A 13,094-nucleotide genomic window follows, 5' to 3' on the forward strand; every position below is an offset into this window, starting at 1 on the left:
TTGACACAGTTAATCCAGTGACTAACGCTCCTTGTAAGAGTTTTTTTGTATACTGCAACAACTATTTTCTAGGGTCTCAATGTTTGCCAGGGCAAAATGCACCAATGCAGTTCAGAAGCAGTAATTCTTCAGATGTCAAAAGAGTGAAATCTAGTTATATAGTTCTCTGATGACTTACTAAATAAATAGTAGTAATAAGGATGATGTTGGCAAAAACAATAATCATCATAATAAATGCCTGCTAGGCATTGAGCATCTGCTCTGTGCTAGGCAATTACATTTAACCTGTATGATAATCCTGAAAAATAATCATTACCTCTTTCTCTCTCTTTTTTTAACAAATGAAGAAATTGAGGCTAAAAATTATATACCAGTCACGAAACCGGTACATGGCAGAGCTGTGATTTTAACCCCGGCTTGTCTGATTAAAGCCTGGCTCTTTCAGAGAATGGGAAAGGGCTTACATTTTTTGTGGGTTTCAAAACTAACATTTAGTTCTTTTTCCAATTATGAAAGTAATACCTGTTTATTTAGAAAATAGAAAAAATGGGAAAAGAAAGAAGAAAAAAGATTACCCATACTTTCATTATCGGAAAGAAATAAAGGTCATTTGTAGGCCCTGGTAATGGGGAAAAGATAGGGAGGACGCAGACCTTAATGACGAAGGATGAGAATGAGAAAGGCATTTTAAACTATAAACCCAGTTTTGTTTATTCTTTTTCTCCCAACTAACTTGATGGGTATATTAGGTTTAGGAAACCTGGATTCTTGGTTTTGCCTTGCTAAACACTGGTTCTGGGACTTTCTGAAGTCCTTTTGCCAGGTCCCCTTGCCCACACCCCCAGGGCTCTTTTTTCCTTAAGTGGAAAATGAAAGATCGATGGGTAGTATTTCTTGAAGAGTTACCCATGGGAGTGTTGAAAACCCTGATGACTTGTCCTAATCCAGGCCAAGTGAATCAAAATCTCAGGGGCCAGGGGTTGGGAATCTGCATTTCCCAAGATGCGGAGCCAACTGCTGCTCTCTAAAGATTGAGAAGCAGAGCAGCACAGGGCTCCTGCTCAAACAGGCCTTGGGATCTGAAGGCTCTGCATTCACCCTTAACGGCAGGAGAAGGAATACCAAGGCAGGCATTTTTACTTGGAAACAACCTTTGAGGTTATTCAACCTCAGTCCTGGGCATGGCCTTCATCCTTGGCCTGTTGCTATACTTCACCTGTAGGCGCCCAGGTTGATGCAGCTTATTCCCAGGTTGTATCTGGATCGGATGAACCCTGGCTGAATCTCCAGTGCTCGTGTGTAGGCCTCCACGGCTTCCTCGCTGCGGTCTCCATTCGCCAAGGTCGCCCCAAGACGGTTCCATAGTGAATAGTCCTGATGACAAAATCAGAACTTTCTAACAACCCAGTACAAGGCACAAGGACAGAGCATTCCTGTATTTCTCCACAGAGAAAGGAAGATGGCTAAAAATATATGCAGTGCTCATGGATGGAGACCATGGCCAGGTGAATTACTAAAAAATCTTCATGGACAATTTTGTCAAATGACTTTCACTCGTCAATGAACAGCTACCATTTGATGTTATCACCTAATTAGTGTTTCTATTTTAGGTATTTCAATATTAACAGCCACAGTAGCATATTATTAGTACCATCACTTTAAACCATTGGAGTCAGGGAAAGAAAGTGTAGAAGAAATGTAGACGGTGTAGCCTGTGAAAACGTGTTTGTTACAGAGAAGGTTGTGGTTTCTTGCTGTGCTGTGCTATCTTACCTCTGGCCGAACAGTTAAGGCAGCGTTAAATGCATCTATTGCTCTATTAAATTCTCCACTCAGGTGGAACAGAACCCCTAGACCTGTCTGTAGGTCTGGGTCGATCATATCTCCATTTTGGTGGGCAGCTTCCAGATATAATTCCTTCACTCCTTCCAGAACAGAGCTACAAGAGAAAAAAAATTAGATTTGTAATCCAAATAGTCAGAACATTAACGATTTACTGTTAAATCTCTTGACTCTATTTCAAGAAGTCTCTTCGTTACAGACTGGAAAATTTTGCTTAAAATACCTTAACTTAATGAGAGGACTATGAATGCTGAATGTTTTAAAATATGGTTGATTTTCATGAACTATTTTGTTGTACACAAATACAGACTGTGCTAAGTAAGGTCTTCACGAGGAGAGTTCTGTTGACTCTATGAGTGCCAGTGTGGAAAACCCCACAGCTAAGTTTCCCAAGGGCTCAATGAGAAAGGATTTATTGCTGATAGAAAGGATTTATTGCTGATAGAAAACAAAATTTCTAGAAAACCAGCCTTTCTCTCAGGTTTGTCAAAGATCAGATGGCTGTAGATGTGTGGTATTATTTCTGAGGACTCTGTTCTGTTCCATTGGTCTATATCTCTGTTGTGGTACCAGTACCATGCTGTTTTGGTTACTGTAGCCTTGTAGTATAGTTTGAAGTCAGGTAGCGTGACACCTCCAGCTTTGTCCTTTTGACTTAGGATTGTCTTGGCAATGTGGGCTCTTTTTTGGTTCCATATGAACTTTAAAGCAGTTTTTTCCAATTCTGTGAAGAAAGTCATTGGTAGCTTGATGGGGATGGCATTGAATCTATAAATCACCTTGGGCAGTATGGCCATTTTCACGATATTGATTCTTCCTATCCATGAGCATGGTATGTTCTTCCATTTGTTTGTGTCCTCTTTGATTTCACTGAGCAGTGGTTTGTAGTTCTCCTTGAAGAGGTCCTTTACATCCCTTGTAAGTTGGATTCCTAGGTATTTTATTCTCTTTGAAGCAATTGTGAATGGAAGTTCATTCCTGATTTGGCTCTCTGCTTGTCTGTTACTGGTGTATAAGAATGCTTGTGATTTTTGCACATTAATTTTGTATCCTGAGACTTTGCTGAAGTTGCTTATCAGCTTAAGGAGATTTTGGGCTGAGACGATGGGGTTTTCTAAATATACAATCATGTCATCTGCAAACAGGGACAATTTGACAAGAAATGGGGAAAGGATTCCCTATTTAATAAATGGTGCTGGGAAAATTGGCTAGCCATAAGTAGAAAGCTGAAACTGGATCCTTTCCTTACCCCTTATACAAAGATTAATTCAAGATGGATTAGAGACTTAAATGTTAGACCTAATACCATAAAAACCCTAGAAGAAAATCTTGGTAGTACCATTCAGGACATAGGCATGGGCAAGGACTTCATGTCTAAAACACCAAAAGCAACGGCAGCAAAAGCAAAAATTGACACATGGGATCTAATTAAACTAAAGAGCTTTTGCACAGCTAAAGAAACTACCATCAGAGTGAACAGGCAACCTACAGAATGGGAAAAAATTTTTGCAACCTACTCATCTGACAAAGGGCTAATATCCAGAATCTACAAAGAACTCAAACAAATATACAAGAAAAAAACAAACAACTCCATCAAAAAGTGGGGAAAGGATATGAACAGACATTTCTCAAAAGAAGACATCCATACAGCCAACAGACACATGAAAAAATGCTCATCATCACTCGCCATCAGAGAAATGCAAATCAAAACTACAATGAGATACCATCTCACACCAGTTAGAATGGCAATCATTAAGAAGTCAGGAAACAACAGGTGTTGGAGAGGATGTGGAGAAATAGGAACACTTTTACACTATTGGTGGGATTGTAAACTAGTTCAACCATTATGGAAAACAGTATGGCGATTCCTCAAGGATCTAGAACTAGATGTACCATATGACCCAGCCATCCCACTACTGGGTATATACCCAAAGGATTATAAATCATGCTGCTCTAAAGACACATGCACACGTATGTTTACTGCGGCACTATTCACAATAGCAAAGACTTGGAATCAACCCAAATGTCCATCTGTGACAGACTGGATTAAGAAAATGTGGCACATATACACCATGGAATACTATGCAGCCATCAAAAAGGATGAGTTTGCATCCTTTGTAGGGACATGGATGCAGCTGGAAACCATCATTCTTAGCAAACTATCACAAGAAGAGAAAACCAAACACCGCATGTTCTCACTCATAGGTGGGAACTGAACAATGAGATCACTTGGACTCGGGAAGGGGAACATCACACACTGGGGCCTATCATGGGGAGGGGGGAGGAGGGAGGGATTGCATTGGGGAGTTATACATGATATAAAAGTCATGCACATGTACCCTAGAACTTAAAGTATAATTAAAAAAAAAAAAAAAAAAAAAAAAGAAAACCAGCCTTTCATTTTCCCCGTTCCTAATTCTCAGGCTGGATAAAACTTGGCGCATTCGTATTTATTATACTTCACCTTGGGTGAATTATGTGTCCAAAGCATTTGACTTTAAAATGTGGCACTCACATAAATGTCTGTGAGTGCCCACAATGTAGATCATGTGCCCGAAGGCTGGCCCTGGTCTAAGCATTAATCTTTCTAATGAGTGATGCTCCTCCAGCGGAATGCTGTCCTGCAAACCATTCTGGAGTGGGTGGTGTCAGGGCTGTGAGGCTCATTGTTGCCCTTCAGGTGACTCATTGTACATATGGGTGTAAACTGCCAGCTGTAATACACTGAGAAAGATACCTGTCAACTGGGGACTTAGACATCCGCCGGGTGAGGCCTGGAGATCCCTTCTTGCTTTTCACAAGGTATTTGTACTTTGGATTTTGCTTAATCCAATTCTTCAGAGCTTCGCAGGCATCCTGTTGATGGCCAGTGTTAGTATAACTCACAGCTAAGGCCATCAAAGCTTTTAAGTTGTTGGGCTGTAATTCTAAGCACCTGAAAGAAAAAAAGTAGCCAATTTCAGATTTTTTTTTTTTTGGAGCCACAATCCAACAGTTCTTCAGAAAATGTGGAGGGTCTTTATTAACTAAATACTGCAAAAGCATTGGTAAACTTGCTTATGTCAAGTCCTGGAAAGCACCATATTTATCTACATAAAAATGGAGACCTCAGCATATTTTTAAGAAAGTTAAAACTTACCCTAATGATTGCTAGGTTTGGTAATATTAATAAGTAGCTTTAAAACTATGTGGCTTATCCCTGCACTTAATCTAATGAGATCTAATGAGAAATAGGGGATATCATTATTTTAATGCTGCTTTTTTTTTTTTTTCTTAGACAGAGTCTCACTCTGTCACTGAAGCTGGAGTGTGATCTTGGCTCACTGCAACCTCTGCCACCTGGAATCAAGCGATTCTCCTGCCTTAGCCTCCCGAATAGCTGGGGTTACAGATGCCCACCACACCCGGCTAATTTTGTATTTTTAGTTGAGACAAGGTTTCCGTGTTGGCCAGTCTGGTCTCAAACTCCTGACCTCAAGTGACCCACCTGCTTCACCTCCCAAAGTGCTGGGATTACAGGTGTAAGCCACCACAACTGGCCTCTACTACCAATATATTAAATATCTATTATCCCCAAAGAGAACTGACTTGAATGTAGACATCTAGATATGAAAGATTGTACAGTCTTTTGCAAAGGAGAGGGAAATCCCTGTGTTTTCAGAACTACTGATGTGGGTTTATAGGAGACACAGGCTAAAGCTACTCCCCCTCATTCTATTCCATTGGCCTCTAGCAAGGGATTTTCAAACTGAAGTGCATGTGAATCATCTGAGGGGTTTTTATAAAATCTGCATTCTGATCCAGTAGGCCTACTGGGGTGGGCCTGGGATTGTGTAGGTTTGACAAGTTCTCAGGTGATGATGAGGTCTCTGGATAAGACTTTGAGGAGCAAGCCCTAGGCAGTACCTAATACCACTCTGTGGCGGGCCTAATCTCCCAGAAGCTTATCAGCACTGGGTAGAGCGATTCTTAACTCTATATGCACATTACAAATGCCAGGGAGTTTTAAAACTATTGCTGCTTGGTTCCCAGCCCTGATCAATTAAATGATCATCTCTGGACTGTGCTTGGGCATCAATTTTCCCCTCCAAACGATTCTAATGTGCATGTGTATATAGGGTTAAGAACCACTGACTCAGAGCTCCAGATTTGGAGTCAGGTGATGAGGGTTTAAGTTCTGTCTCTGTTACATGCTCTCTGTGTGACCTTGACCTTTCCTGATCCCCAATTCTCTCATCTGTAGGAAAAGGCTCTGACAGCAGGGCCATACCCCAGGCACCATTACTTCATCAGATGCCAACAGAATCTTGAAATCTAGGATTCCAAGATTGTAAAGCCCTAGAATTTCAACAGTCTAGAATTCTTACAATCTGAGATTCCAAAGCTATAGGATTTATACACATACATTATGTATGTACATTCATATAAATACCATACATATAACAGATGGAATATATGTGTGCATATATATGTATACATGCACACACATATATATTCTCTTCCTATAGCACTATATTAAAGGTACTTACAAGAAAAGGTAGGGAAAGTGGAAGTCTATTTGGTAGAGGCTACTTTTCCAGGATTTAAATAGGAGCTCTAATTAAGTAGGGTGTAATGTTAAACACACCCACTGTTCCCATCCCTCCTGCCCCAATGTCATCCAGACCATTAGTCAGTACTCCACTTATTTTTTTTTTAAGAATATTTTCAGATGTTTCAGAAGGTTAAAACGTTAAAAGGAACTATTTATTCAATGAGTCTACTTTACGAGTGGGTTTAACACAGGCTTTCTCTGGTGCCAGTGAATGTCCATTGATTTGTAGATAGCAAGACATTGTTAGGAACATTACTTCATTATAAGTTGTTTTTCAGAGCTAAGTGTGAGTGATATGCGGTATCTCAGCACTTATCCTTTACAAATTCTTTACACTGTACTTCAGTAAAGATCAAAAGACAAATCTGAAACAGGAAGTTCATTAACAAGTGTCCACCAGGCCCATGATTTTGCACTTAGCTTCGTTTACCTCTGGAGGGCGACAATAGCTGCTTGTTCATTTTCATTCTCTGCCTGGGTTATCCCGAGGAACTGCCATGCCTACGAAAGACAACTGATGTTAACATTGCAAGATGAAGCAGAATTACTCATGTGCTTCAGTTGGTTGTTGACCTATGATGGATCCCCTATGCAGAGAAACCTGTCTCAGATGTGACTGCTGTATAAAAGGGAAAAATATTATATGCATTTCTTCATTTGAACTCTCTTGTGATATCTGGGTCAAGATCTTTGTCATTATTTCCAAACTCGTTCAGTATTTATCCTTTTCTATAACCCGGTGCGATGGAAACCTCTGAATTTCTGAGATTTTATTATATTAGGTATCTTAAAACCAAAAGATAAATATATAAAATTATACAATTGTGAGGGAAAGGGGTGGAAAAATAACCCAGAAATGTAGCTAAATGAAGTTTACAATAAGGAATCTCAAGATATACAATATTAACTTAGCTTGTATGAATGAAAGTCAGTTACTAGAAGAATTCACAGGAGATTTAGGAACTAGGAAAAGCAAAACAAAATCTCCTATGATGTGTTCATTCCTCTAATGTAATCACTGTTAAAATGCACAAAACACATATAAACACAATCATAATGTAGATATAATTTGATAGTCTACATTTATACATTCCATTGTACCTTAAGCTCTTTTTCATGTTTTTACAAAATCCTCGTAATTTTTAATTTGAATTTTGTTGAATGGATATTCCATTATTTACTCAATAATTCCCTTATCGCTTTAAGTTGGTTGCAATTGTTTGCTATTGTAAAGAACATGAAGAACATCTTCAAGCAGATAGCTTATGTTTTTATATCTAGAATCAAAGTTTTTAACATAGCAAATTTTTCTCTATATACTCATAAGAACAATAACTCTCACACTGTTACAAGAGTAATACAAGCAGAAACTTCTCATTACACACATTGTCTTCAAATTTGACACTCCCCAAACAATTTAACACACTCCTCAAACATTATTTTAGATAATACCATTTTAAAACAAAACTCTAGGAAAGCACAGTTATCTTCAAGTGCCATTTGAATGGTACAGGCTTTTCCTCTCATGGGTTATTATTACATACACCTTATGAACTCATCAAAACACCGATTATTCCCCCTCCAAATAGCCTTGATTCTTTTAAATCTCTTAAACATACAGACAGCAACCTCTATTTTGATTTCACCTTCCATATATCTTAGAATGCTTCTTAAGAAAAGACTGATGAGATAGTCTTTCTCTGGGGGTGTTTTCTAGCCTTTGGCCATGGTGTCATTTTCACTGTCTGCAGTGTTATTACCTTAACTTTGAGGTCTCCATAGATTCAGAAGCCCTGGGTCCTTGTCTGGGATTTGTTAGTTACCAAAGGCCCTCATTTTCTCATTTATGAATCTGAGATCATAATATGTCCTTAAAAAAATCTTCCAGGGCTGTTATGTCAAATAATGTAATATATTTGAAAACACCTTGTAAAATACATAGCATTTACAAATGTTTAAGATGACATTATTATTTTTAGGGGACGGCCTATAGTTTCATATTAGTGTAATAATTTCCTCTTCTACAATGGGCATATATCTTTTATTTTATTTTATTTTATTTTTGAGACAGTCTTGCTCTGTCACTGAGGCTGGAGTGCAGTGGCACAATTTTGGCTCACTGCAACCTCCGCCTGCTAGTTCAAGTGATTCTCCCACCTCAGCCTCCCGAGTAGCTGGGATTACAGGCATGAGCCATCCCACCCAGCTAATTTTTTTTTTTTTTTGTATTTTTAGTAGAGACAGGGTTTCGCCACGTTGGCCAAGCTGGTCTTGAACTCCTGGCCTGAAATGATCCGCCCACCTCGGCTTCCCAAAGTGCTAGGATTACAGGCATGAGGCAGCACACTTGGCCTATCTTTTAAGAATTCTAATATTTTGGTTCAGAATTTCAGATTTCAGTTCAATCCCATTTCACTGTAAGCCTTTTGACCAACACGATATTACAAGATTTAACTAGTGATCAGTTTACTCATTCTTCTTACATAAAGTACAACCAATAGTAAAAATGAAGGCTAAATATTGATGTGCCAGGCACTGAGCTGAGTGCTTTATTTGTGTGGACTAATTTAATCCTCCCAACACCCAATGAGATAGTTACTGTTAGGATTTGGACTAATTTAATCCTCGCAACACCCAATGAGATAGTTACTGTTAGGATTTCCATGTTACAGATGAGGAAACTGAAACTTAGAGGGTTTAAATGATTTGCCCCAGGTCCCATGGCTAACAGGTAGAACAGGGATCTGAACCTATGCAGTTGGGATAGCACAGCCTAGATGCCTAACCACTATTCTACATTGTATTCTCAGCACCAGTATATATATCTGTCTCTAAAATTTCTGCAGATTCCCTTGGGAATATTCCATCTATGATGATTCCTGAAAATTACTCACAAATGAAAGAAGAAACCATTATACTGACACTACCTTATGATAGGCCTTCACAGGTTTAGAAATCTAGGGGACTAGTACTGCAGAAGCTTTTTGGTGGTCTCCCAGCCTCTGTCTCTAATCACTCTTCTCATCTCTGAGAATTGGGTTTTTCTAACATGCAATCTGTTGGTATGTCTCTTCTCAGTACAGGACCCTAGTAGTTTCCCATGGCTTTCAGATGAATTTCAAATTATTGCTTAACTCTTCTTGCCTTCCCTCTACCATTCTCTCCTCCCCTCTTCCACTTAACATGATGCTTCATGCCCTTCTGCCTATCCACATAGCACTCCCTTGTAACAGAAACTTGACTACCCTATTGCCTTTAATTCCTGCACCCACCCTGGCTCCACTTGTGCAGAAAGGCTGGATGCTTTCTAGTCTCCCAGCATCCTGTGCACACTCTGACGTTGCATTTATTTCACTACTTTGATTTTTTTTTCCTTGTCTTCCAAGATACACCATACATATGTTTTCCACCTGATATGTTTTCCCAGCTTTTCCATATTTTAAGCCAGGACCTGGTATAATTTTTGGGACATAGTATGTGTTCAATAAATGTGGAGTGAGTAAACCAAGGGTGATGTAGAGTGCGACACAAGAGCCAGACATCACTATACACTGTCCCTTCAAAACTACTGCTGGGCACGGTGGCTCATCCCTGTAATCCCAGCACTTTGGGAGGCCAAGGCCGGTGGATCACCTGAGGTCAGGAGTTCGAGACCAGCCTGACCAACATGGTGAGACTCCATCTCTACTAGAAATACAAAAATTAGCTGGGCATGGTGACAGGCACCTGTAATCTCAGCTACTTGGGATGCTGAGGCAGGAGAATCTCTTGAACCTGGGAGGTGGAGGTTGCAGTGAGCCGAGATTGTGCCATTTCACTCCAGCCTGGTTGACAGAGCAAGACTCAGTCTCAAAAACAGAAAACTACTGATAAGCCTCCAGGTTGGTAATTTTGATTTTTCTTGTCCTGTCCTCAACCTTTATTTATAGGCACTGTAAACACTGCTGATTAGAAATTTGGTTAGAAAACAGGTACCTATATGTAACTTTCAAACAAGTAGACCAAGCTAGGTTAACTCCTCTGGGAACCTTTACTTGATGAAAAGGCGACCCAGCAGAGTTCTGTGTTATCTGTCCCTCATTAGCACATGCCCTTTCTGAGACTGGCAGAATGAAGGCAGAAGGACACCTCTGCATCTCCAGGGTCCTGAAGAATTGCTGCTTCCATGAACAGGATGGTGACTGGCAGGTCCCCTTCCTTCAGCCTTTTTAAGCCTTCCTCAAATGCTCCAGGCCAGTCCTTGAAGGGGTTTTCAGTGTGAAAGTAATATCCCTGCAACACAGAAAAAGGCCAGTGCATGAGCCATTGATTTCTCTTTTCATTCTTACATTCAGTAGGTTCTCATTAAAAAGTCAGGAAACAACAGATGCTGGAGAGGATATGGAGAGATAGGAATGCTTTTACACTGTCAGTGGGAGTGTAAATTAGTTCAACCATTGCGGAAGACAGTGTGGTGATTCCTCAAGGATCTAGAACCAGAAATATCATTTGACCCAGCAATCTCATTACTGAGTATATACCCAAAGGATTATAAATCCTTCTGCTATAAAGACACATGCACATGTATGTTTATTGCAGCACTATTCACAATAGCAAAGACTTGGAACCAAACCAAATGCCCATCAATGATAGACTGGATAAAGAAAATGTGGCACATATACACCATGGAATACTATGCAGCCATAAAAAAGGATGAGTTCATGTCCTTTGCAGGGATGTGGATGAAGCTGGAAACCTTCATTCTCAGCAAACTAACACAGGAACAGAAAATCAAACACCATATGTCCTCACTCATAAGTGGGAGTTGAACTGTGAGAACACATGGACACAGGAGGGGAACATCACACACTGGGGCCTGTTGTGGGGTGGGGGACTAGGGGAGGGATACCATTAGGAGAAATAATGTAGATGATGGGTTGATGGGTGCAGCAAACCACCATGGCCCGTGTATACCTGTGTATCAAACCTGCATGTTCTGCACATGTATCTCAGAACTTAAAGCATAATAAAAATTTTTTAATTAAATTAATTTTGATTATTTAGTTTTTCATTTTAAATTTAAATTTCTGCTTTTCCTTATTATGAATATAGTACTTTTTCATAGTATAAAATTTAGATAATACTAAATAATATAAAAAGATACAAAGTTACCTATAATGCCACAACGTAGATATAAGCACTGCTAATATTTTTGATTTTGCTTTTGTCTGATATCTTTTGGTTTTTTTGTTTTAACAATTTCCCCTCAAGATTTTAAAAATACTCTTTAGACATGTTTTTGCTAAGTGCTACCACCCATCCCCCAAAATATGAATCCTACATACTGTATATCTGTTTATCTACTACGGCCCTTTGGAGAACTACAAGCCATTGTCACAACTAATAATTTTTTTTGCCTTCACCCTGAACCAGTTTTTGCCTACTGGGGGCTATATTGCCCCTGTTGAGAATGCATGTTTTAAAGTTAAAGATCTTTTTTTTAATTGCAAAAATTTAAAGAATATTTAGTGTACAAATAACTGGTATTTTCTATGAGTATATAAATTAAACAAATAGGCACATATTACATACACAGACTTATAGCTTAGGCCTCACTTAGTTTTATATTGTGATTTCTCTATGTTATTAAAATTATTCCTATGGATATGCTATATTTATTTACTCAATCCCCTATTGATGAACATTCAGGTTATTTTAATTTTTTTGTTATCATAAATAAAACTATGGTGAAAGCCTCATGCAGGAATCTTTGCTACATTTACTTATTACCTTAGGATAGACTCCCAGAGGGATTTATTAGGTTAAAGGTTATGAGCTATTTTTAAGCCCTTGAAATGTGTAGCTAAATTGTCTTTGAAAAAATTTGCCCCAACTTAAACTGTCATCTGAAGTATATGAGAGATGTTACTTGTTGCAATTTTACTTGCATAGATTTTCATAAAATCCTTTAAATTTGGTAGGTACAAATAAGCTGGTGTGTTGATGGTGTTACTAAGGTTTAAGAGTAGATCAAGTTGGGGGGGGCGCCCAAGATGGCTGAATAGGAACAGCTCCAGCCTACAGCTCCCAGCATGAGCGACACAGAAGATGGGTGATTTCTGCATTTTCAACTGAGGTACTGGGTTCATCTCACTGGGGCGTGTCAGACAGTTAATGCTGGTCCGTGGGTGCAGCCCGACCAGTGAGAGCTGAAGCAGAGTGAGGCATTGCCTCACCTGGGAAGCGCAAGGGGGAAGAGAATTCCTTTTCCTAGCCAAGGGAAATTGAGACACACAACACCTGGAAAATTGGGTAACTCCTACCCTAATACTGAGCTTTACCAAGGGTCTTAGTAAACGGCACACCAGGAGATTATATCTCACACCTGGCCTGGAGGGTCCCACGCCCATGGAGCCTCCCTCATTGCTAGCACAGCAATCGGAGATCTAACTGCAAGGTGGCAGCAAGGCTGGGGGAGGGGTGCCCACCATTGCTGAGGCTTAAGTAGGTAAACAAAGCTGCAGGGAAGCTCGAATTGGGTGGAGCGCACCACAGCTCAAGGAGGCCTGCCTGCCTCTGTAGACTCCACCTCTGGGGACAGGGCATAGCTAAACAAAAAGCAGCAGAAACCTCTGCAGAGGTAAAAGTCTCTGTCTGACAGCTTTGAAGAGAGCAGTGG

At 39.8% G+C, this 13,094-nt stretch overlaps 1 protein-coding gene and 1 long non-coding RNA gene across 2 annotated transcripts in view; one reads left to right on the forward strand and one right to left on the reverse strand.

Annotated features, from left to right (window-relative positions):
• PEX5L (peroxisomal biogenesis factor 5 like) overlaps window positions 1-13,094 on the reverse strand; it is a 184,636-nt gene that overhangs the window by 5,359 nt on the left and 166,183 nt on the right. Inside the window, exons 10-14 of the mRNA XM_033211780.1 lie at window positions 10,565-10,708; window positions 6,867-6,937; window positions 4,580-4,777; window positions 1,774-1,939; window positions 1,217-1,374 (exon numbers count right to left, since the gene is read on the reverse strand). Of these exons, the coding sequence (XP_033067671.1) occupies window positions 1,217-1,374; window positions 1,774-1,939; window positions 4,580-4,777; window positions 6,867-6,937; window positions 10,565-10,708 (737 nt within the window). The remainder of the gene's footprint in view (window positions 1-1,216; window positions 1,375-1,773; window positions 1,940-4,579; window positions 4,778-6,866; window positions 6,938-10,564; window positions 10,709-13,094) is intronic.
• The window catches only part of LOC117083773, an 84,389-nt gene continuing 75,804 nt past the window's right edge, over window positions 4,510-13,094 (forward strand). The window contains exon 1 of the long non-coding RNA XR_004437208.1: window positions 4,510-4,644. This is a non-coding gene — a long non-coding RNA (uncharacterized LOC117083773). The remainder of the gene's footprint in view (window positions 4,645-13,094) is intronic.

Source organism: Trachypithecus francoisi, unplaced genomic scaffold (assembly GCF_009764315.1).
Source record: "Trachypithecus francoisi isolate TF-2019V2 unplaced genomic scaffold, Tfra_2.0 Lachesis_group0, whole genome shotgun sequence".
Classification (NCBI taxonomy): Eukaryota; Metazoa; Chordata; class Mammalia; order Primates; family Cercopithecidae; genus Trachypithecus; species Trachypithecus francoisi.